Below are 27,091 nucleotides of genomic sequence, written 5' to 3'. Positions count from 1 at the left end.
AGCAACTCTGTAAGATAGTACTATCATCTCTGTTTTACAAATGAGAAAACTGATGATCTGATATCTAAATAATTTTTCTAAGTTAACAAAAATAAAAGTTAATCATGAAAAAAAAGTTAATGATATCTGAAAACAGGCTCACAGTATGAACAAGATTTTTAAGAGGGGAGACCTCCTCCTTTTTGAAAGCAAAAGAGAAGGAATCTTAAAAAAAGGAAAAAGTGAACAAGAGGAAATGTTTGAAAGTCCATAGGCAAAGGGTTATATACACAGCTTAAGTAATGTATTAGCTTCAGGTGAAAAGGCATGATAATAAAATACCGATAGAAAAAATGCAGACATTTTGATGTATCCCTTTTCATAGTACCTCCCCCGTCCCTTTTGCTTAACCACCTATAGACATGTTCATCATTGCATCTTGATAAAACCACTCCTGAAGACTCAAGCTCTTGTTGATCTTTCACCTGATTTTTTTCACACTCCTATGAACTGAATCAGCAATACTTAGCACAGTAGGGAGCATACAGCAGATATGCAATAAACACTACTTGATTGATATTTGACATAATGTTATCTTGAAGAACAAATCTTCCCCCCCCCAAAAAGACCCACAAAGGAATCCAGCTAAAGTTAAACAGAATTAGGATCTACATTTTCTTCATTTGAGAATACTGTAAGTTTTTTTAAATTCATGTAATTTTAGGCATACATGTACTAATGCCAAAGTAGAGTGGCATCAATAGAAACACTAATTACAAGGTTATACCCTACACCTCTTCCTGTGGAAACTAAATCTGCCAATGAAATAAGACCTAACTCTCTCCTATACACCCTAAAAAAAGATAGTGAGGAATTCTGAAAGCTGGCTGTATTAATACTATATAAATGCAGTCCTTATTCCTTGAAGCATATTTTTATTACCATAGAGATCAAAGAAAATAAAAATTCTGTGTACCCACATGTAGACAACTGGATATAGAAAATCATCTTAATATTTTTAAGCAAACTAGTTTTTTCAATAGCAAATTTCCAAAAGAATGATTACAAAATACTCATGGTTTATTTCTTTTGCAAGCTAGGTGAAAGCAATCATGTCAATTTACAATTGTTACTAATCCTATCATCATTATAGCTACCTGAATACATAGGAAATCAAGAAAGGCAGGCAAGATTTGATGTACAGACAGTGGGAAGGTAGTTTGCAGAAAAAGAATGCATTGGCCAACAAATATATAAAGAGATACTCAACTTTTTGTATAAATAAATGAAAATTAAAACAAGATACTAATTTTAAACTATTAAACTAGTAAAAATGGAAATGGTGGATGGATAATGCAGCTGTTAATGAGTATGGGGGAAATAGGCACTCTCATACATTGAGATTAGGAGTAGAAAATGGAACTTTTTTGGAAGGCAATTTGGCAATGTTACAACGTTTTAGAAGATTGTACCTTCTGACCCAATGCAAGAAATTTATCTTAAGATACACTCGTAGTAACTTTGCATAAAATGTGTTTTCACTACAGCATTGTTTTATAATCTCAAAAAACTATCAATATAAACAACCTAGTCATCTACAAGGCTGTGCTATATATAGTCATACAATGTAATACAATGCAGTAATTTCAAAAAATGAGAAAGATATCTTAAGAGCTGACATGAATAGACATTCAAGAGAGAATGTTAGGTTAAAAAAAAAAAAGCTGCAGACAGCATATCCAGTGTACATCCCACTTAAGGTTTTTCTCAACAGTAAAATGAAGGTAGGATTATAGGATTGCTGTGAAGATAAAATGACAATGCTGGTGACATATGTAAAGAGCTCAAAAAAAGCACATAGTAATCACTCAATAAATGTGAGAGCAGTTCTGTCTGGAAAGAGGGAAAATAAATAGGCATTTTTACTTTCATCTTATTCAATTTTTTAATAGAAAACATGTTTTGTGACTTTAAAAACGCTTTAAATAAATAATAAAACAAATGCAAGCTTTTACATCTTTAAAGTAATGAACTGACTTCTCCATCTTCACTTGTCTTTAGTCTCTTGCTTGTATGTTTTTTTTTTAACATCTTTATTGGCGTATAATTGCTTTACAATGTTGTGTTAGTTTCTGCTATATAGCAAAGTGAATAAGCTATATGTATATATATATATCCCCATATCCCCTCCCTCTTGTGTCTCCTTCCCACTCTCCCTATCCCACCCGTCTAGGTGGTTGCAAAGCACCAAGCTGATCTCCCTGTGCTATGTGGCTGCTTCCCACTAGCTATCTATTTTACATTTGGTAGTGTATGTATGTCAGTGTTACTCTCTCACTTCGTCCCAGCTTACCCTTCCCCCTCCCCGTGTCCTCAAGTCCATTCTCTAGTCTGCGTCTTTATTCCTGTCCTGCCCCTAGGTTCATCAGAACCTTTTTTTTTTTTTTTAGATTCCATATATATGTGTTAGCATACGGTATTTGTTTTTCTCTTTCTGACTTACTTCACTCTGTATGACAGGCTCTAGGTCCATCCACCTCACTACAAATAACTCATTTCTTTTTATGGCTGAGCAACATTCTATTGTATATATATGCCACATCTTCTTTATCCATTTGTCTGTCAATGGACACTTAGGTTGCTTCCATGACCTGGCTATTGTAAATAGTGCTACAATGAATATTGTGGTACATGTCTCTTTTTGAATTATGGTTTTCTCAGGGTATATGCCCAGTAGTGGGATTGCTGGGTCAGATGGTAGTTCTATTTTTTGTTTTTTAAGGAACCTCCATACTGTTCTCCATAGTGGCTGTATCAATTTACATTCCCACCAACAGTGCAAGAGGGTGTCTTTTTCTCCACACCCTCTCCAGCATTTACTGTTTGTAGGTTTTTTGATGATGGCCATTCTGACCGGTGTGAGGTGATACCTCATTGCAGTTTTGATTTGCATTTCTCTAATGATTAGTGATGTTGAGCATCCTTTCATGTGTTTGTCGGCAATCTGTATATCTTCTTTGGAGAAATGTCTATTTAGGTCTTCTGCCCATTTTTGGATTGGGTTGTTTGTTTTCTTGATATTGAGGTGCATGAGCTGCTTATATAGTTTGGAGATTAATCCTTTGTCAGTTGCTTCATTTGCAAATATTTTCTCCCATTCTGAGGGTTGTCTTTTCTTCTTGTTTATGGTTTCCTTTGCTGTGCAAAAGCTTTTAAGTTGCATTAGGTCCCACTTGTTTATTTTTGGGGTTTTTTTCCATTTCTCTAGGACGTGGGTCAAAAAGGATTTTGCTGTGATTTATGTCACAGAGTGCTCTGCCTATGTTTTCCTCTAAGAGTTTTATAGTGTCTGGCCTTACATTTAGGTCTTTAATCCATTTTGAGTTTATCTTTGTGTATGGTGTTAGGAAGTGTTCTAACTTCATTCTTTTACATGTTGCTGTCCAGTTTTCCCAGCAGCACTTATTGAAGAGGATGTCTTTTCTCCATTGTATATTCTTGCCTCCTTTATCAAAGATAAGGTGACCATATGTGTGTGGATTTATCTCTGGGCTTTCTATCCTGTTCCATTGATCTATATTTCTGCTTTTGTGCCAGTACCATACTGTCTTGATTACTGTAGCTTTGTAGTATAGTCTGAAGTCAGGGAGCCTGATTCCTCCAGCTCTGTTTTTCTTTCTCAAGATTGCTTTGGCTATTCGGGGTCTTTTGTGTTTCCATACATTGTGAAATTTTTTGTTCTAGTTCTGTGAAAACTGCCATTGGTAGTTTTAAATTACCATTAGATTTTGTGTGCCTCAGCAAGGCAGAATGATTTTTGTACAGGGTAGGTACTCAATAACTGAATCTGCTTTCTTACTAAACTAAGATATTTGCAGTCCTGAATAGGAAAAAAAATTATTACATTTCTATTAGTAAACTACTAAATAAATATGTACCTGAATGAGTTCCATTAATATATTTAACTGAATTTTCTTTTGTAGCTGAGTAATATGAAAACTTTTACTTGATTTTTACTTACAGATTCCAAGCTCTCTTTTTTCATGTTCAGTGAATCTAGTTGTTGCTGAAGTGTATCTAATTCCTAAGAAGAAGGAAAAAAATCAAATATATAGGCAAATTACATTAAGAATAATTTCCTTCTCAACATTTTAAATACAGATGTGACAAAGTAAATTTTGTAAATGTTTTCAACCCATATCTTAAAATCTGACTAGAATTTATTAACATTCATTATTTCTATTTTTGCCAATTTATTTCATTATTACTAAAAACCTTGCCAAGATCAACCTTTTAAAATACTTATGAGCTTTTTAAAGGGAGCCAGAACTTTTCACAGTGAATCATCACTGTATTCTGAGAATATCAAATATCAGAATACTTCAAATTAATGATGATACTGTTTAAAGTTATAATTTTTATTTGTCTTTTTAACCATGTTTCCATATCTTTTGCCTATTTTCTTTTAAGGCCAAGACCTGTAGCCATTTATATGGCTCACTCTTAGGGATAAGTCTCTTGAACTGTTTATAGTTGACCCCTGAATAAGACACGTTTGAGCTGCATGAGTCCAATGACATGTGGATTTTTTTTCAAGAAATACGTACTACAGTACTACTCAATCCATGGATGGTTTAATCCGTGGATGTGGAACCTTCGATACTGAGGGTCAACTATAAATTATACACAGACTTAAACTGCACAGGGGTCAGTGTGCCTAACACCCAAGGTGTTCAAGGGCCAACCAGACCCATTCAAACACCCCTGTGTGATATTAGCTATATTTTGATAATATTTTGGTATTTTTATAATATTCTTTCATCAATGTTTCATTATATGTTATAAATTCTGTCTAACATAAAAAGTTATATTAAATTTTCAATAAAGGATTATCTGAGAACTAGAACTACATTCATTATTGGCATTTGCGGGGACTAATTCTCTGTTAACTGGTTAAGGGATATCTGGACATGAAAGGGCACTACCTTGTAAACCTGAGTCACCACCATGACTGAATGTTGAGAGGATTCTCAATAATCCCTCAGTAGACATCCAAATTTCTTATTTAAACACCATAATTAGGGGACAAAAGCTGTTCAAATTAAGGGCATAGCAAGTAAACGACTTGCTGTTTATTAGGCAGGAAGAAAAGGAAAGAAAGTAAATATCCATATGGCTCTGGTGTATGAGGACTTTTAATGTTTTCATTAAAAGTTCATTAAAAAACAATTGTTTCATGTATCTTTATGACCTGCAAAAATGAATGATGCATAGAACTGAATAACAGAGTAAAAGCTAGGTCATTATGCAACATAAGAAAATGAAATTTTCTAGATCAGTGCTTCCTAAATTCAAATGTCCATATGAATCATCTTGTTAAAATGAAGACTCTGATTAGTAGGTTTAGTCAAGCCCTCAAGGGATGCCAGTGCTGCCCACCTTCAGATCACCTTTTTAGTAGTAAGACTGCTATATGCCCAGCACAGAGTAGTAATTAGTATTACCTGCAACAATTTCTCATTCATGGTTTTCATTTCTATATACTTGACTTGTTTTTCTGGAGGCATATTTTTGATAATGCCCTCTGCTGCTTGTTTTTCCTGTTCAGTTTCTTCTTCTACACTTCTAATTTGTTTTTCCTTCCTGAAATCAAAGGTATACAATATTCCTCTTACAATATTGAGGGGAAAAATCAATTAACTTTACTCAGTCTCAATTAAGTAGGATACGTAAAAGTTATTTAACCATAGTTTGTGATCTAAAAGTCCTTATAGATGTACACACAAATTTTATTTGACCTGTACAAAATTTGGCCCCATCAACACAGACTTATTGGGACTTCCCTGGTGGTGCAGGGGTTAAGAATCCGCCTACCAATGCAGGGTACACGGGTTCAATCCCTGGTCCAGGAAGATCCCACATGCTGCAGAGCAACTAAGTCCGTGAGCCACAACTACTGAGCCTGCGCTCTAGAGCCCACGAGAAACAACTACTGAGCCCGTGTGCCACAAATACTGAAGTCCGCATGCCGAGAGTCCATGCTCCGCAACAAGAGAAGCCACCGCAATGAGAAGCCTGCTCACCGCAACAAAGAGGAGTCCCAGCTCACCGCAACCAGAGAAAGCCCGCGCGCAGCAACGAAGGCCCAACGCAGCCAAAAACAAATAAATTTATAACAAAACAAAACACAGACTTATTTTACATCTTTCTCTTCTCAATCTCCAAATCCTTGTATTTCCTTATTCTCCACTTTACTTTCTTATAAAAAACCACAAAGATTATCACAGAAAATCCTTAAAGTCTTATACATATGAGAATGTATTTGCACTTTTTGTTGTCATACCCTCAAGACAAACAAGAGAGTTAAATTTTAGAATAGTGGTTTTCAAGTATCTTTTAGCTATAGAATTCTTTGACCAAATGAAATCTTGCATGGAAGTTTACCACATAAATCATCTCAAGTAACACAGCTCTGACTGCACTGGGGAGTAGGAAGACCAACAGTGCAATTTGATTAAAAAATTCATAGCTTTAGATTAATATATTTTGCTTAAATTCCCTTTTATCTACTGCTTTAATTAAAACTGGTATTGATATTTCACAAATTATCAACTGTACTTTAGCACTGCAAAATAATAAGCTAATTTCCTTGAAAATATAACAGGAACATTATAAGTCTAATCATGTAAGTAGTAGTAACGAAATTAATTACAAACAATAACAATCTTTATCATATAATCACAAGAAATACCAGTGATGTGCCACTTATTACCTATGCAAGATCAATTATAAATAGGGTAAAGAAAAATTCTGAAAAAAATAGAGGTAAGATGCTAGTTATCATGTAAATACTTCAAGATTTACATATAAAAAGCTTGCTTGAAGATAAATTCTCAGTCTCAATATCATAAATTTCTACTTTGAGTTTCAAAATATAATTATTCTATTCAATCTCTTTCAAATGTAGATATCGTTAACAGTTTTCATAATCACTAACTGAGCCTCATAGATCCACATATCTATCCTCCACACACTTTACACATTCATACCCTAGTACCAGAATAAGATAATCTAAACTCAGAAATTTTCCTACAGAGAGCATCTCATAATAACCAAATAAAAGATGAACATAATGAAACAGACAACCTGGAATTTCTATTTATTTTTGTCTCATTATTGAACAGGAAGTGATGTCTTCACTTTGAGCCTCAATTACTATAGCATAAAAAAATGTGTCTGCTGCTGCTACAATTTACACGGGTATATGCATGTGCTCATAGAAATTTCAAACAGAAAAGATCATCTATTTCAATCTCTTTGTTTCACAGATTAAGGATACTGAAGCCCAGAGAAGTTTGTTAGATCTAACTCATTCTGAACTCCATGATTATTTACTACCAACAATGAATCTTAACCATGTTTTTGCCTGATATATCTACTACAGTTAGATGGGAACTAATGTTGTAAAGTATTCCATTTTACAGAGGGGAAGTTACACAAGGAAGCACAAGGAAGGTAACTGATTTTTTTGAAGGTCACGTAATGGCCAAGGGTCGGGTCTTTTGATGCTTTGAGCAGTCTGCTCCTGTTATAACTTGGCAGTAAAACTACCAATGATGGTGTCATAAAAATGAGTAAACAACAAAGTTGAAACTCAGTGGAATACAAAACTTGGTGGAACCTTTTCAACTTGAATCTTTCAAAATACAAAGTATCTTTAGGATCAACACTTAAATCACTTTAGCAATGTATCTTTCAAATTATGCATTCTCAATATTATATACTTTAACTCACAAAGTAAATTTGTTAATATTTAAATTTTCTAAGATTAAGAATCACAAAGGTTAAGCAAGCCACCTTAGTTGTTACACTGAAAAAGTCAAAGATGACCTTAAGAAATTATTCTTCTAGTCAATCTTTTGCTAAGGAAGTCTAGTTTCTTTCTTTTTTGTTTTTTCCACCTGTTCACGGTACAAAGGTTAAAACAAAGTGAAATAAAATCATATGACATACTTTTTTTTTTTTAATGGTGTGGAAGAAAGAGAGTACATTCCTTACACACCAGTCTCGGAGACAAAAGAAAAAAGGAAAGGTAAGATCCTATATATTTATAGGTTCAGTGATTACTGATGAATTTTTTTAAATCATATTTAAACTTGTTAAGTCTATACAAAAATCTCTGTCTCTAATAAGTGATGAAAGAGAAGAAAATATGATTGTATTTTTTACAAGATCTACCTTAGAAATACAAACCTGGGACATGGCCAAAAAATCTTTCCCAAATAAATTGAAAACGTAATAAAAATTAATTATTTTTCTTTTGAAAAAAAAAGGTTTCATCTAACCAATCAAATTTATAAGATCTTTTTATTTTGAAATATGTTAATCACAGAGCATTTTGAAGTGATATTAACTTAAAAACAAATTTGTAAGATGAAAAAAGACTGACTACCAGGTGATAATTGTTGAAACTACGCAATGACTATCCTACTTAGAGGTTTTTTCTTGATAGTTTCCATTATAAAAGTTTTTAAGTTTGAAAAAAGAAGTTCTATAAAATTACAAGAGATAAGTTAATTGTGAATTATTAATATCTTACTCCAAATACATTGAATTCTGGTATAAATATCTAAAATATTTAATGACAAAACTGTATTACAGTATATACATTTTATTTAACAAAACCAAAATAATTGCAGTATCTTTTTATTTCATGGTATATAATAGTCATATAAAGTACATGACCAAAAACTTCTCAGAAACTTGTACTTGAAACTGCACTAAGAAGAACATTGTTTCTTTTTTAATATCTACCATTTCCTTTTGTGAAAATCTTTTTTCTGTAATATAGGTTACAGGCTATATAAAAGGGCACTTAATTTTGTAAGATAGTTTTTAAAAAAACCGATATTCCATTTATTCTCTATTTTTTAATCACTAAACTCAAGCCCACATATCATTTCAAATTAAATATCAAATTGACAAAAAAAATCCAAAGGGAGAAAAAGGCAATAGCTGTTTCCTTTTAAATCAACTTTTTAAATAGGGTAAACTGACTCAAGAACAATTTCTGCATAAACTATTGGCTAGTTATTCTGCCAATCTGATGTCTTCAAGATAGCCAATAAAGCTAGCAAATGTTGCTGTCTAAGGATTTGTCTATTTAGTGTTGTGGTAAACATCCACCTACCCCATCTTTCAATCTTTCCCCTCTCAAAACATGTACAAATATATGAAAAGCCCCATGGACCTTGTGGCTCAATCAATGCATTTCATAGCTTTAGACCTAATAATGGTTTAGATCTATTGACTGCTTTCTTGTACAGAATCTATCTTAAGTTCTAAGTATATATAGTTTCTAACTCTAAAATTTATCAAATAGAATGAAAAAAAAGATTCCTTTTCCAACCCTTACGATTTTATTCACTTTAGCATACTGGAGAAGACAATTATTAGTATAACACAGATGATAAAGATAATAAATACAAGACAATCCTCTGTCTCCATTTTCACAAGTCTCACAGTCCCACCTGACCTCCATTACCTTCTCCGGCTGCTTCTATTCCACATAAACTCTTTAGTTAATTTTCTTTGTAGCCTATCTGCTTCCTTTATTCACCCTTATCCTATTTATTTCTTGGGGAAAAAAAAGAAGCTCTTTTTCCTTACCACTGCCCTACCCACATGGGCATCCTACAAAAACATCAGGAAGAATTTCACTACACCATTGAGAAATACTGAAACAAGCCACTGGAGAGGTTGCATACTTATTCCTAGAAATCACTAAATACGGGTAAACTACCTTTTATTTATGATTTAGGGATCTCCTTTTGTAGGCAGTGGTCTGGAATAAGTGATAGCTTGAATTCATTTCTGACTCTAAAAGGGATTCTATTATGATCTACGTTCAAATTGTAAAATCTAGGAGAACAGTGGCTTTTTCTTCAAACTTTGATTTAGCCATGTAAAGAAAGAAAGTGGAAAAGGAATAAACATAAACAGATCATCAGATGGAAGGCAATGAGGAAGTTAACTAGAATAGACCAGTACTCGCATAACAATAAATTCCTCATTGCTAATGCAGCAACAGACTTTAGTAACTTGAAATGAATCTTGCTCACCGAGTAGTTTCTTACCTCCTGCTCTCGTGGAATAAATTTTCCTAAAAAATCATAAGCAACTAATTGTAACAAGTGCAATAAGAAGGCTCAAAAGACTAAATTTTAACCACTAAGGATGATAGTAACAGGACATATTCATATCATTTCAAACAGATCATTTGTTTGCAGCAGTTTCTTATTTATTTCTTATTTATTTATTTATTTTTGATGTGGACCATTTTTTAAAGTCTTCATTGAATTTGTTACAATATTGTTTCTGTTTTGGTATTTTGGCCGCAAGGCATGTGGAATCTTAGCACCCTGACCAGGGATTGAACCTGCACTCCCCTGCATTGGAAGGCCAAGTCTTAACCACAGGACCGCCAGGGAAGTCCCTATTTATTTATTTTTTAATAGATCTTTTTAAAATTAATTTTTATTGGAGAATAGTTGCTTTATGCAGCAGTTTCTAATGTTGACTTTAACAAAACAGAAATAAAAATAAGAAATATCAAGGTCATGAATAAAATGACTAAATGGAAAGTACTTATAGTAAGAAGAATTACTGAAATAAATGGCAGTTTCCAGTTAAACATGGCATGTTGAATGTACCCACTAACTTTGACTCCTGTCCAAAACCCTACTAAAATGAAAATAAAAGGTAATTTGAAGTATATAAACTCATAAAGACAAAAAGAATGGAAGAGGAAACAACAGCAATAAAATCTAGAAACTAGAAAGCTAACAGTTAAGGGCAAACTGACTGGGAAAGCAAAATTCTCCCAAGCCAGCAGTGGGGAAAGCTGAGAAGCCACTTGATTTACACTGCAGAATCCCTAGACGGCCCAGAGATTGGCAGTACCAGATATTCTAGAAGTAGAAAAGGAGGGGCTGAAACATAGTTGAAAGTCTTTCTCCCTGACACTGCCCAGCCAGGTAAAGGTCCTCTCCTACCTAAGCAGAAAAATAAGGCTTCTGTTTTTTTGCTCTGGGGAAAATAAAACAAACAGAATCTGGGCACTAGGCACAAGTGACTGCAGGGACGTTATGCCAAAAGCAGGGAGAGTAAGTTAAAGTTTACATACTAATTACTGAGGTAAACTCAACTTTTCCACCACTGAGCTCTCAGAATGCTGGCTACTTGGCCTCACCTTTTTAGGCAGATTAAAAATGTCATTTTGGGGAATCCAAGCAGCCCAAGAGAAACAATCTAAAGATAATGACATTTAGGGATTCCCCCAAAAAACAGTCCATTAAGGTCACTCTACAGTAAGATCTAAAGTTAATAAGAACTGGGAATTCCCTGGTGGTCCAGCGGTTAGGACTCCACGCTTCCACTGCAGGGGGCACGGGTTCGATCCTTGGTCAGGGAACTAAGACCCCAAAGGCCATGCGGCGTGGCCAAAAAATAATAGCGAAGTTAATAAGAACCACACAAACGCACAGTTTCCCATCAGCTTTTTTGTTTCCCACTCTTATATGTAAGTCCTAAACCAAATATTAACAGATACACAAAGTTCAAAAGAAAACCTCTAACATAAAGGATACTTATAAAAATAAACTGGAAAAACACAACTTGAGAGTACAAAGGCTATTCAAGGAAAAAGAAAACAAGAGATACAAGAAAAAAACAAGGAAAAAATATATTCATACCACAGTATACTAAAAAAGTAATTTTCAGAATTAAGAAGATGACAGGAAAAAGAAAACTTTAACAGAAGAGTTTGATGATAAAGTTCCAGAAAGCAGAGCAAAAACACACAGAGATGAAATGTGGAAGAGCAAACATAAAAAATTAGAAAATCATACCAGGAGATCCAACAACTAATTAAGGGGGTTCTAGAAAGAGAAGTGAGTTTTTTTTTTTTTTTTTAAATGAGGAAGAAAATTATCAATACCATCAATCAAATAGTTCAGAAAATTTCCCATTGTTTCCAGATTGAAAGTGCCCACCAACTGCCCAGTTTCATGAATGAAAACAGACTCTCATAAAGGATCATGAAATTTCAGAATATCCATATTAAGGCTATATTGTACAACTCAGAGAATATAGCCAATGTTTTATAGTAACTATAAATGGAGTATAACCTTTAAAAATTGTGAATCACTATACTGTACACCTCTAACTATATAATATTGTAGAGCAAAGAAAAAGCTTTGGGGTTAAGAAACGGCAAGTTACATAAAAGGATAAAGAATTAGAACGGCATAGCATGACAGTTCTGAACAGTAATACAGTCATGGTTGGTTGAATCCACAGATGTAAAACCCGTGGATACGAAGGGTCCACTGTATTCATTATATTGCACCATTTTATGTAAGGGACTTGAACATCTACAGATTTGGTATCTGTAGGGACTCCTGAAACCAATCCCCTGCTGATACTGAGGGACGACTATACTAGAAACCCAAAGACAATGAGGCAATGCCATCAACCTTTTGAGGGAAAATTATTTCCTACTTAGAGTTCTATTTCTAGCCAAAATATCTTTCACGGTCTAAAAAAAATTCTCTTCTATGGACCTTCTCAGGAAGCTCCTGCAGGAAGCTCCATGGAAAAAAGGCAGTAATCCAAGACAGGGCATTCTAGAAAACAGGAATCCAGTAACAAGGGCAAAAGGGAGTCTTTACAATGAGGGTGGAAGGAGAGTGGAAGTCAACGGCTGTGTAGAGGGCCTAGTGATCAGCTCATCTAGATCAGAGCATGGCAGCAGGCTCTGGGAGAGACTTCTTCAAGCAAATGAAACAAATTAAACTATCTAATATACATAAACTATTGAGAGATTTGCTAGGGAGAGTTTGGGTATAAATTAGTGAGAAAAAAAAAAAACCCTAAGCACATGAAAAGAAAACCAGGACAATTAATTAGAGGAAAAACAGTGTGCAGGAACAGAATAATAATCCTGTTAACAGGGCTCAGTCATTGACAGCTTTATACATTCCTGATAGTATAAACACTGAGTACTCATCTAAACAAAATTACAAGTGACTATGCTCGGAAAGTAAAGAGACAGTAAGTATATATTTGATGCATTGAAGATGAAGGTAGGGAGTGTTTGAAAGAAAGCTGAGGACTCTCATCTCCCAAAGTGTTAAGTCAAAGGATAGTATCAATAGATAATGCCTAAAATTGAAAAATCAAGAAGTAGCAATATAAGCATATACTTAAACGTGTATATATACATAAATATATATCCTTCTGGACTTGCTTTTGTGCACATATATTAAAATTTTAAAATGTACAACCACTTCAATTGTTTTAAAGTTCCTTTCACTAGATCTAGGAACTAAAAAGACACCCTGAAAATTACTGTCTTTCATTCTCCCCAGGAGCTTTCCAGTTTTTTAAGATTAGAGTGCAGGGAGGGTGAAGGGATATTTACTTGTTTCATATTTTATATATTTTAAGAAAAAATAGATTTAAAAGGAGAAAAATGGAAATCAAAATGTCCTAAAAAATCTCTAATGTTCTAGTCTCCTAATGAGATATAAATACTCTCTTTTCTGTCAGGCTTGCAATATGAAAATCACAAGCATCACAATCTTGTTTTGGCCACTCTCCATGCTATTGTTATCAGATGAAAGCCAGACGTCTAAAACCGTAAGTTTTTACAATCAAGCTAGTGAAAATATTTTCAAAGGTACACTTTGTGTAGATTTAGTAAAATATTGAAGGCAATAAAAGAAAGAAGAAAAAAAATCAAGCTATCAAAACAAACTCTTTAGTTAGCTGTGTATATTCAAAACATGTGATCTCTGAGCCAGATTCTAATTTGACAAAAGCGGTCTTCATTTTTTAAAAAACTGAGTTCTTTAAAAGCTGACAAAAGGAGAAATACGTAAAATTTCACTACAAAACCGGAGATTAGTTAAGACATAAAAAACACACTTTAAAATGTAGGAAACTTTTTAAAAAACCACGTATTTATGAGGGAAATTGCTGTTGTTACATTATTATTATTATTGGGGGACATTTCAACTACAAAAACAGTCAAAACAAGAACTATTTCTTTGGATTTATATCCACATAAGGAAAGCACTTCTTCCTGTTGCCTGACTCTTTAAATTCAACACATGGCTCAATTTCTGTTACAAGATATTTTCTTTTAAAACACCAAATTTTGAGCTGTTAACCCTATAGAGATATATATTGAATATTGTTTCTTAATTATTTAATAGTCCTAGATGTAGTGCTGGTAGCTCTGATTTTTAAAAATTACATTTTTACATTATTTTCTCATTATAAATGTCAATCTTGCACACTGAAATACTAAATAAGTTAACAGAATTATTATTTACCATTTATTTCCACATATATAAATGGTAATATACCAATATTTTCTTTCTGTAATGATTATTTAATAACAGTTGCAAGATACTTGTATGACAAACTACAATCTCCTTCCTCAATTATATATATCAGAATTCCTTAATCTTCAACATTCCATCCCAATAAAAAAAAAAGTATTTGCTTTACCTTTTTCATATTTTAACATAAAAAGATTAGATAGTAGGGCTTCCCTGGTGGCGCAGTGGTTGGGAGTCCGCCTGCCGATGCGGGGGCCGCGGGTTCGTGCCCCGGTCCGGGAGGATCCCGCGTGCCGCGGAGCGGCTGCACCCGTGGGCCATGGCCGCTGGGCCTGCGCGTCGGGAGCCTGTGCTCTGCGACGGGAGAGGCCGCGACAGTGAGAGGCCCACGTGCCGCAAAAAAAAAAAAAAAAAAAAAAAAGATTAGATAGTAGATTTTTTTCTAAAAGTATTTCCTTCTAATGTCTAATTGCCTGCATATGAAAATTTGGGAAATTCTGCTAGCATTTTTCCTTATTAATGCATTTCTAATTTTCTTTTTAGGAAGTCAAATGTAATTTCACTGCAAAGAATTATGCTTTGATTCCAGCAAATATCAATAAAAATGTTACTATACTTGACCTCAGTTATAACCAAATTACTCTGAATGTTACAGATACAAGAGTTCTACAGACATATTTTTTACTCACCGAGCTCTATTTGATTGAGAACAATGTCATTATCCTACATAATAATAGTTTTGGTAACCTCTCCAATCTAGAAATTTTAAATATCTGTAGAAACTCCATCCACATAATTCAACAGGGTGCCTTTACAGGCTTAGATAAACTAAAACAGTTATATCTCTGCCAAAACAAAATAGTTCAACTGAATCATGATATATTTGTGCCTCTAAAAAGCCTGATACTATTGAATCTGCAAGGCAATTTGATAAGCTATCTTGATGTACCACAACTGTTTCATCTGGAATTCATAATTTTATACGGAAATCCGTGGAACTGCTCTTGTAGTCTACTGAATTTGCAAAACTGGTTGAACACATCGAATGTGACACTAGGTAAGCAATCATAATTTAAATTAGTCAAAACCAAAATGTGATTGATTTTGGATTGTTCTACCCCAGAAAAGTCTCTTGTTTCATGTCTAAAAGAAAAGGAAACCTCCTGTTTAAGGGAAACAAGAAGAAACACTGAAAAGAAATTGCTGAGTACAAGCTCTCCCTCTGCCTCTCCAGAAAAAAAGAAAAAGAAGAAAAGAAACTTAAATGTTCTATATATATGAGATGAAACTGTCACTTTGTATACTAAGTTTGCAGTTTCGATATATAAGACTAATTTTTAAAAGCACTTCCTTTTCTTAGGATAGCTTGTCAGAGAGTAGGTGAAAACAGGTGACCCACTTTCTAAACTACATGCCATGTTCCAGATGTTCACCATAATCTAAATCATAACATTTTTACATTACTAACACAGACAAACTAAACAATAAACAGATACTGCACTTAAGCTACATTTATAACATAAACAGAAATGGGCATTTCGCTTGTTGTGTTGCTAGGCAAATACAACAGTTTCTTTTTTATAATACCTTTAATGATGACAGATAAATATGTCAAAAAATTCTAGATAAAAAATTATAAAATGTTAACCATAATAATTAACCATAATAATATTATTTTCCATAATAAATCTTATTCTTTCTAATTTACTAGAAAATGAGAACATCACCATGTGCAGCTATCCGGATACACTGAAGTGCTACAATATCAAAACAGTACCTTACAAGGCTGAATGCTACTCAAAATTTCCTTCATCTATAACTGAAGATCTTTACATTCATTTTGAGTCCATTAGCAATTCAACATTTAATAGTTTTTTGAACAACTTAACAAGAAATTCAGGTAATGTACTGGTTTTGAATAATAATATTGCTGAGGATAGCATACCAAATAAACCGAGATAGTTTTCATTATTTTTTTGTATTTTAAATTTCTAGAAACTATGTAAAAGAACAATTCCTCCACCCAAGAAAAGACTGACAAAACACTGGGTTTCTAAAGTAGGCTCTGCTAGCTATCAGTCAAATGCCGTTATGCAAATTATTGATATTTAACTTCTCTGAGCCTTGGTATTAACTAGTTAAGTCACAATTCTTAACAGGTATAAATCAATAATGTTCCTAGGTGAACGGATAAACAATACCTGCAAAGACAGGTAGATATTTTGAAAAAAGGTATTCTTTCACCACACTATGAAATATCTTTATTTTTGGCAGTTTTAGTAACTTTTGCTTAAAGAAGATTATGTACATTTATTTCTAATACCAATATTGGGGAGTTATTAGGACATGTAATTATGATTATTTTATTTTTGTCAATTTAACAAAACTACCCCCACCCTCTCTTTCTCGGTATTCCATTTAAGAACGTGAATCTCAAGGAAAAAGCTGGACTTTTCTTGTCAGTGTGGTAGTCACTGTACTGATGACTTCACTCCTCGTTTCAATTGCTATCAAATGTCCAGTATGGTATAATTTTCTGCTTAGTTACAAGCATCATCGCCTGGAAGAGCATGAAGCAGAAACCTATGAAGATAGTTTTACCAGAAACCCAAGTCCTCCTCCACAGATACCAGACACAAGCTCCGAAGAAACTATAGTAATATTTGAACAACTACGTCAATTTGTGGTAGATGATGATGGGTTTATTGAAGACAAATACATAGATACTCATGAATTACGTGAAGAAAATTAATTTCTTTCAATGTTTGATTCTTTAAAAAATGTTAACAGCTCACTCACAGTTTAGACGTGGAGATTTTGATACATGACATACTGAACTATAGCTAGTAGACCATCATATTAATTGCAACACACATATATATCATAAAATTATGCTCTTCTCATTGGCATTGTGCAAGTAGGTCCAAATACAGTAACTGCCACTCCTTGTTAGCTAACAGTTAAAATACTAGCATTCTCAGCAGTATTCAGGGGACCATACATAACAGTAGGAAAAGGCCTAAAGTAAATTATTCATTAATTAAAATGAACAGATTTTCATATTAGTCAGATATGTGATGTAATACATATTAAAGTTTTACTGATTGGAATCAGTAAAGAAATAAAGATTATGGAATTTTATCACAAGTCAAAGTGAAGAACAGAGATAGTTTAAACTGACAACACGCTAAGGTTGATTTTATGCCCATAGAATGAATTCATGGAATTGGAAAATGCTTTTTAAATTTTTTTAAATTTCTGAAAATTTAGTAGCGACTTAAAGCACAGGTTCAATGTCCAGGCACAATCTCTTGATTTTCGTTACAAAGAAAGACTGTCATCAAAATGTATGACTGTCACAATTGAATAATATGGTGGCTTCCAAAGTGGGAATCATCTATGAATCTTGTTTTTTAAAATACCTATTTCTGCCTCTCTTTAGATTTTTATTCAAATGATTCTGTGCTGTGGCTGAGGAATCTTCAGTTGGTCCGTGGTCAGTTCTTTGCGATGCTGTAGATAGAGCAATGTTTCCCAAATTGTCTTCTAGAACATTAATTTCCAGAGAGACATTCAGAAGTATTTACAGGGTGGGGGATTAAAAGGTACATGGACAAACTACTATAGAATTACTAGGAAATACTGGGTTTAAACAAAGTCAAACAAGTTTCTTTACTATAGGACCTACCCAAGGCTTTACTAAACTGCTCTCTGCTCTTCAAGAGCGAAATATTAAGAATTTGCCAAACTTCCTTGACAACAAAACCTTTTCTTTGATGTATGGCTGCTAATACCTCATAGGACAACAATGGTCCAAAGAATACTGGCCTTGAGACTATTATAGGAAGAGTCTAAAGTGAATTATTTGCCAATTCCTTATAATCCATTGGCTACAATCATAATTTTAACAACTTAATGCAAATAGTGGCATTAAAAACTGTAACAAAATCTATCATTTTTACCTTCCATATGTGAGGAAATTTAGTATACAGTATTCATATCTTTTAGAGAAAGGAATATCTCTAAAACACTGAAATATATTTATGGATTAAATAATATGGGGTTTTAAATTTTCTTCATCATTATACAGGGAAGGCAACAGTGTCTAGTGGTCTGGATGGAGCAGGGTTGGATAAAAGCTGATGGAGATGGGTGCATAGGGGTATAATACACTATTTAATTTTTGGGTATGTTGAAATTTCTCTATAACATAAAGTTTTTAACACATGTACATACCTGATAATTTCTTAGAAAAAAGAGACTAAAAATAATGTAGATGTACATTATATCCTAAAAATAGTCATTTTTAAGGTTATATCAATAGTAAATTCAGTTCAAATGTCTACTGAGGAAAATAAAAACTGTTTTGGATGATATACCCTGTGAAATAAAAGAACTGACTCATTTGTAATGTGTATTTGTATTTATAGGAACATGTTTTCAATAAAATATATTAAATGTTTTAAGTGTAATATTTCCTAACAGATAATGTAAATTATACGTTATGGTTTTAAATCTCAATTATAAGAGTGAGATAACTTTAAAAATATAAGTCATCTTTTTCTAAATAATCTATCATTTTACCAAAATATCATTTCTTAATTTGAGGCAAATATTCATATTTGAGAAATGTAGTAAAATGAAATATAATTATGAATGAGCAAAAACTACCTTTCATCTCTTACATTCAAAAGCCTCTTATAATTAAATATTGGGTATTCAATAGATATCTGACTAAACAAAGAAAAATAAATGGGTTTAAAATTATAATTTCATATATTTTTAACGGATAAATGATTTTTAGCTAACACCAAACTAGTTAACTGTAGACATTAGAATTGGAAGAGAATCATTAGTTCAAGCAGGCACATGAAACTGAATTAAAGCCACAGGTGTCATAGTAACATATTGAAGCTATATACTATAACCAATTTATTAAAAATAGGTGTTCCATAATAAACTAGATGGTCTCATACCACAGTAAATGGTGGTACTAAAAGAGAAGAGAATAAAAACAAGATTTTTATACCTGCTTTCTCAAGGTATGACATTTCCTGCTCCCTTTGAATGTACAGAGTCAAGGTAAAGTCTCATGTTATTAAGATGTTGGCTATCTGATTAACACATGAAATAAATCTATCCTGTGATGTATAAAAATAAACTTTATAAAAATAACTTGTTATTAATTTAAATTTCCTCTTAAAGGGTCAGTAGAACCTATTTCACTCAGCCTTAGTTACAAACTACAGATATTAAGTTTTGAAACTGCTGACATTTTCAGGAGAAAGTACCTTATTTTAAGAACATTTTCCTTAATCAAATGAACCAAGTAGACATAAAAACCTATGAAATTCTTAAATTTATAATCTGGGAGTTATCTTTTTGGATAAAATATCTATAAAACATGTACATATAATATTTATAAATCTGACCTGGGTATCATATAACTTTTCAGATAAATGATGAAATAAATGAGGACCTAAATGTTCTAAACTATATAAGGTCCTCAACAGGGTATAGCTTATTATTTCTTATTCTTTAGGTACCTAGGAAAGTATTTTATATGTAGTAAATGATAAATATGTGCTAAATGGTCTAAAACCAGAACAACAACAAAAGGAAGTTTTCAAGTAAGTGCTTGGTCACCATGAATATGGAATTTTCTTTGTAAAAGGGAAGAGACTTCCAGTATATTTGTAATTTTTAAGATAGCACTTTAGGGACTTCCCTGGTGGTCCAGTGGTTAACACTCCGCGCTACCAATGTAGGGGGCCTGAGTTCAATCCCTGGTCAGGGAACTAGATCCCAGATGCCGCAACTAATACCCAGTGTAGCCAAAAAAAAAAAAAAGATAGCACTTTACAGTAGCATCAAATGATAGATGGGGAAAATGAGATTCCTTTGTTTTTCATCAATAGAAAATTACATTTATCTTTCAAATAGTTCATCCTTATATTTAAAATCCTATTCTTCATCAAATATTTACTGTACATGCAGAGGTAATATGACAGTATGTTTGATGTTACATAATTTTGGTTAATTATTATCCTTGCTCTCAAGGAAATTGATATTGATAAGTTTATGGAACAAAATGTGTGCAGTATTAGTATGTACAAAATAGCTCATCTTCTGTTTGCACTGCTTTAGACAGTAATTAAGATCAAAAAGTCGATAAAGAATAATTATGTTAACTAATGCTGTTGTCTGAATATTTGTGTCCCTCCAAAATTCATACGTTGAAATCCTAACCCAAAGGTAATGGTATTAGCAGGTTGGGGCCTTTGGGAGGTGATTAGGTCATAAGGGTGGAGTCCTCCTGAATGGGATTAGGGTCCTTATAAAAGAGATCCCGCAGGGCTTCCCTGGTGGCGCAGTGGTTGAGAGTCCACCTGCCGATGCAGGGGACACGGGTTCGTGCCCCGGTCTGGGAAGATCCCACATGCTGCGGAGCGACTGGGCCCGTGAACCATGGCCACTGAACCTGCGCGTCTGGAGCCTGTGCTCCGCAACGGAGAGGCCACAACCGTGAGAGGCCCGCGTACTGAAAAAAAAAAAAAAAAAAGAGATCCCACAAACCTCCATAGTCCCTTCCACCATGTGATGATACCTTGATAAGGTGCTAGGTATGAACCAGTAAGAGGGCCTTCACCAGAATAGGACTATACTGGTGCCTTGATCTTGGACTTCCCAGCCTCCAGAACTGTGAGCAATAAATTCCTGTTGTTTATAAGTAACCGAGTCTATGGTATTTTGTTATAGCGGCCCAAATGGGCTAAGATAACTACACTACATCCATTTATTATCTTTGTAGTCATTACTGTCACTGCCACATTTACCTTATAACGAAACTCAAAGTTACTTGGTATTTGGTCTTTAACCAGGTTATATATAAAGATGCACAAATAATCTACATCTATGATTAGATTACTAATATAACAACTAATTATCAATTAATAATTGAATAATGAAATAACATAAATAGCCCACTGAATAATAATGTGCATTTCATTAGACTGGGGCTTAAATCTCATAATTCGAATTAGTTAAAAAGCTCAGGTTAGGGACTTCCCTGGTGGTCCGGTGGTAAAGAATCCATCTTATAATGCAGGGCGGGAGGGTTAGATCCCTGGTCGGGGAACTAAGATCCCACATGCCGCGGGGCAACTAAGCCTGCGTGCCACAACTACTGAGCTCACGTGCCTCAACTAAAGCCCACATGCCGTAAACTAGAGAGCCCACGTGCTCTGGAACCTGCATGCCACAACTAGAGAGAAGCCTGTGCGCCACAATGAAGAGCCTGCATGCCGCAATGAAAGATCCTGCATGCCTCAACAAAGATCCCGTGTGCCGCAACTAAGACCCGACGCATTAAGCTGGGACAAAGTGAGAGAGCGGCATGGACTTATATACACTAACAAATGTAAAATAGATAGCTAGTGGGAAGCATAGCACAGGGAGATCAGCTCGGTGCTTTGTGACCACCTAGAGGGGTGGGATAGGGAGTGTGGGAGGGAGACGCAAGAGGGAGGAGATATCGGGATATACGTATATGTATAGCTGATTCACTTTGTTATAAAGCAGAAACTAACACACCATCGTAAAGCAATTATACTCCAATAAAGATGTTAAAAAAAAAAGACCTGACGCAGCCAAAAATAAATAAATAATAAACAAATCTTTTAAAAAAAAGAGTTCAAGTTAAAATTGCAAATGGTAGAGATGAAGATGTTCTTATCCATCTTAGATTTTAAACTCCAAGACGTAGAAATTTTATTTCTCTGAATGAAGATACATAAACAATACAATTTGTATTGCAAATATTCAACTTTTTAAAATAAAAAATACATCAGGGAAAACCAATTAACAAAATTGTAAAGAAATAAATGGCTCAGAAGTTAAACTACCTTATACGAGTCACTTATAAATCTGTTTGATTTCTAAACGGAGTGTACTCACGCTTGTCTTTCAGTAAATATAATATCCATACTTTGTGTTTCTCGATCATTTTGAGCTTTAAGCTGAATAAAGAGTTAACACAAAAGTTATTGATAAAAATTACCATTAGGCCAAACTATCTCTTTAAAGGTTGTTCTGATTATGAACCAATTAGAGATTATTATAATAATCATAATGCCACAGGCAAAGTTTTAAAAAATACAGTATGCTTCATTTAACAAACCACTACAAACACCAAATACAAATAAATGGTCTTTTTCACAGGCACTGTAATCTCACACCAAAAATATTCACTGTTTACTGATCTGTCAAGTAATCTAATGTAAACTTCATTAATGTAAACAGAATTTCAAGTTTTTTTAAGTATTCAATAGTTGATTAGTAATATGTTAAATTTACACCCAATGCAAGTTGCATTCTTAAATCATTTAGGATTTTACCTGAGTACTCCTAGTTGACTCTACCTGTGCATATTCAGCCTAGAATTTGGACCCATCCCAAAAAACTAAGAAAACACAAAGATTCTACTTTTTTACATTTGGCATTAAAAATACAGTTTTTAAATTGGGAATTCTCCTGTGTTTTAAAGCTAAGAATAATTTCACTACATTATCATTGTTTTTATTAATAGAATCCCAATTTAGAAAAGTCATTTTATAAATCCTATGCTTTTATAAAATAGTCTTTGATTGTATAAATAAATTATAAACTATGCTATAAGTTGTATGTTATTTTTTTCCAAATATTTATAATCAATTAAGCTAGCAATTATCATTTTACTGTTTTCTACCAAATAATCCAAGACCACTGAACATAAATTCTCATTTACTAATCAAAAGTAGTATTATGTCTGGCATCATATGGTAACTATTCATTTTCTCCCTTTCTAATAAAACTCTTCATTGAGTACTCAGCTCCATTTGCACAAATATTAAACCAGAAGTATTGCAAACTAATTTATATACAATTAGTATATATATATACTAATTTATATAGAAACTAATTTATATACATAATATATATTATGTATATAATATACATAATTATGTATATTATATACATAATATATACATATATATGTAATATATACATAATATATACATATATACATAATTATGTATATATTATATACATAATATATATTATGTATATTATATACATAATATATATTATGTATATTATATACATAATATATATGTAGACGGGACTCCCTAACTAATGCTTAGTGAGAGACCAGTTTAAACACAGCCTTGCAGAAAGACACTGAAGCATCCACTTGGGAGAGCCAATCAACAGGAAGAAATTTTAAAAGAGCAACTAAAGGAACTCAACTATAACAGTAGTATTTAGGATCAGAGTAATACCTATCTCCAAGGTACATAAGGTTTTATCAAATTATTTCTACATATAAATGCTTTGTTTTGGAGGCAATGTAGATCTATTGCTTATACTTATAAATTTTCTTACCATGTTGTAATCATTCATTACTTCTTCCATTTCAGTATTGGTATTAAGTTTATCTACCAACTAAAAAGAAAAGTACAAAAAAACCATATTATATTAGTCTTCATAAATTTTCTCTGTAATCCATAATATAGGTATTCAATCTTACAACTAATGAGTAGTCATTTAAGTATTAATACTTCCAAGTACTTTACATTCTAAGACAAAAACAAATATTGAGCTATCTAAGTAAGCATATACTATGAATTACGGCAATCAATAAACTACGTCTTTAGGGTGGAAAAGTAGGCAGTAATGAACTACTCTTCCTGCCGATCGTACCTCAAAGAGCTTTGTCTGCGCTGAAAAGATGTCTGAGCTTATAAAGAAGGATGTTGAGAAGACAAAATCTGGGGGAAGATCTCTCACTCTCTCTCTTTTTTTTTTCTTTTCAGGGGGGAGGAGTGTTAACGGATTTACAAATTTACACCAGTGTAAATGTAAAATGATTTTCTTGGTCTTCTAAAAATTAAAAAAAAAATTTAAAAAAAACAGGGCAAGGCACAAACAGAACACTAGTTAGCGTACTTCAAAGAGTTAGGCAATGACAGGAATAGCAAACATATTTATCTATTTACCTTGTACCAAACCCTGTTCTGAACTTATTAGATGTATTATTTCACTTAATTTTCACAATTACCCTATGAAGTAGATATTTTGTCCACATTTTGCAGATACAGAAATTTAGCAAGTTGTAGAGCCAGAATCTGAACAGGAGGCTACTAAAAGCAAACTATTTGGATGTAATTGATTTCAAAAGACTAAGCGTTCCTAATGTAATATAAATTACTATATATCACGTTTTCACTTGTGGTATGAATAATAAGTGCTAATGAGCTCTAATATTTATTGAGACCTTACTATATGTTAGATATCTGGCTAACTAACTGCTTTCTCTGTATCAGAGAAAAACCTACAAACAGCATATTTTACATGTTATTAATATTTTTATATTAAGTAACTTACCTAATGCATTCTAGTACAACTAAAAATCCCTTTCATCTAATGTCTTTTTATATTTTATAAAAAACCATTTTTCGGGCTTCCCTGGTGGTGCAGTGGTTGAGAGTCTGCCTGCCGATGCAGGGGACGCGGGTTCGTGCCCCGTTCCGGCAAGATCCCACATGCCGCGGAGCGGCTGGGCCCATGAGCCATGGCCGCTGAGCCTGCGCATCTGGAGCCTGTGCTCTGCAACGGGAGAGGCCACAACAGTGGCCCGTGTACCGCAAAAACAAAAACAAACAAACAAAAAAACTATTTTTCTCATATTTAGAACAGAACATCATTTACAGAATATTATGGATTATAAAGTCCAACAAATGTGAAAATTACAATATACTATAATCAGAGAAATTTTGTTTATGAGTACAATGTAACAATATCAAGTAGGTATATCATAATTTACCTAACCGTTATGGTGGCATGTTTCTTATTTTGCGCAACACTATTTTTTTTTTTTTTTTTTTTTGTCGTACGTGGGCCTCTCACTGTTGTGGCCTCTCCCATTGCGGAGCACAGGCTCCGGACGCGCAGGCTCAGCAGCCACGGCTCACGGGCCTAGCCGCTCCGCGGCATGTGGGATCTTCCCGGACCGGGGCACGAACCCGTGTCCCCTGCATCGGCAGGCGGACTCTCAACCACTGCGCCACCAGGGAAGCCCTGTAACGCTATTTTTTAGTTGGAGAAGTGAGATAAAAGTTTTCAGTAAGTCCAGAGACCACTGCTGCCTAAAGTACCTACAGAGTAGGAAGGAAGAAAATTTTGCCACTAGAAATTTTCATGGGGCCAAGATTACCCCAAAGATTGAGGCAGTAATCAACACTGCCAACGGGATCATTTCTTTTGTAAATCCACATTAGGAATCATCTTCTGGAAGTCCACATTAGGAAGCAAAACTATGTTTATGTTAGATACTCTATTTTGACAGAAGGCAAACACTGTATTTTGAATGAAACATACTGATGAAGGTAATTTGTGGACTAAGTAATTAAATTTTTAAAATTTCATGATGACAACACTCCATAGAAAGACAAAAACATTTTTAAAGTAATGACATTGCTAGTACCCAATAAATTTTATCTACTTTAAAAATTATTATTTTAACATTGTTAGGGAAAAAATGTGTGCATGTTTCTGTATTTTTAAGTATTGATAAATTCTTTTTTTTTTTTTTTTTTTTTAAAGGCTTGAAGAATACTTATCAATCTGTTAAGCCAAATTATTTCTGGGGAGGGAAAGGAGGGAGAAAGCAAAGCGAAACTTTAATATCTACTTTCTATGGTTTCAATCTTTCTCACTACGCATGTATTCATGTATTATTTGGTATTTAAAATAACATTTTTTAAACTGGTAAAAAAACAATGAAAATATTCAAAAGAGATTCAGAAAAGAACAAATACCATGTTGTAGTCTGCTAGTTGTCCTTGAAACTCTTTGATTTCAACAGCTAAAGTCTCAGCTCTGGAAACATAAAATAAAAACATTCATAATTACAGAAACAGGCAGATGAACATTATGAATATTATGTATAACTACAAATTCAGTATTAAACTCCTGATACATACTACATTAAATGTTACTCATAATAAAAACATATCTTGCATACTTTAACTGCAAAATTACTCACCTCTTTTCATATGACAAATATACTGAATTCTCTTGATTGTACATTTCTATTTCTTTCTGAAGTTTATTGATTTCTGTTGTAAGTTCACTTATTTTACTTCTAAGTGAGAAGAAATTAAAAAGTCAGTAATACTTCCAATCCAGAAAACAGTCTCTCTAGTTAAACAAAACAAACTTTTCATAAATGTGTAACAATAATATAAATGGTTTTGTGAAATTTCACTAAAAAAAGAAAAACAATTTAAGTGGCTTATTTGATTAAGGAGGTATATCCCAACTGATAAACTGATACAGGTTCTCTATTCATTAAAAAAGATGAAACAGTACTGGTATGGAAACCTGGGCAAACTGGTACAATCTAAGACAGAAGTAGATACCTAATTGTCACCCTTACAGCTCTTGCTACCCTCTAGGACAGGGTTTCTCAAGAGCAGCACTATTGACATTTTAGGTCTTTGAATAATATTTTGGTAGGGGGGTGGTATTCTGTGCACTGTAGGATGTTTAACAGCATCTCTGGTCTGGATGCCAGTGGCACACCCCCCAAACCTAATTATGACAACTAAAAATGTGTCTAAAAATTGCCAAATGTTCCTTGGGGGGCAAAATCACTGCCAACT

At 33.5% G+C, this 27,091-nt stretch overlaps 2 protein-coding genes across 4 annotated transcripts in view; one reads left to right on the top strand and one right to left on the bottom strand.

The window, feature by feature from the left end:
• The window catches only part of IFT74 (intraflagellar transport 74), a 78,161-nt gene that overhangs the window by 39,216 nt on the left and 11,854 nt on the right, over positions 1 to 27,091 (bottom strand). For 2 of the 3 annotated variants that reach the window (XM_082843277.1, XM_082843278.1), the window contains exons 5-10: positions 26,473 to 26,571; positions 26,246 to 26,306; positions 23,811 to 23,870; positions 22,344 to 22,405; positions 5,484 to 5,622; positions 4,001 to 4,063 (exon numbers count right to left, since the gene is read on the bottom strand). In XM_082843277.1, the coding sequence (XP_082699403.1) occupies positions 4,001 to 4,063; positions 5,484 to 5,622; positions 22,344 to 22,405; positions 23,811 to 23,870; positions 26,246 to 26,306; positions 26,473 to 26,571 (484 nt within the window). The remainder of the gene's footprint in view (positions 1 to 4,000; positions 4,064 to 5,483; positions 5,623 to 22,343; positions 22,406 to 23,810; positions 23,871 to 26,245; positions 26,307 to 26,472; positions 26,572 to 27,091) is intronic. The other variant, XM_082843279.1, reaches the window with a different exon arrangement.
• LRRC19 (leucine rich repeat containing 19) lies at positions 13,600 to 17,485 on the top strand (the record flags this gene model as incomplete). Its single annotated transcript, XM_082843280.1, has 4 exons — positions 13,600 to 13,680; positions 14,931 to 15,444; positions 16,099 to 16,287; positions 16,811 to 17,485. 4 exons carry the CDS (start codon positions 13,600 to 13,602, stop codon positions 17,137 to 17,139), a joined length of 1,113 nt encoding a protein of 370 aa, XP_082699406.1. The 3' UTR covers positions 17,140 to 17,485.

The sequence above is a fragment of the Leucopleurus acutus genome, assembly GCF_964270905.1.
Source record: "Leucopleurus acutus genome assembly, chromosome: 7".
NCBI lineage: Eukaryota > Metazoa > Chordata > Mammalia > Artiodactyla > Delphinidae > Leucopleurus > Leucopleurus acutus.
The sequence above is the reverse complement of the archived record's forward strand: the minus strand, read 5'-3'. Positions and strand labels throughout refer to the sequence as shown.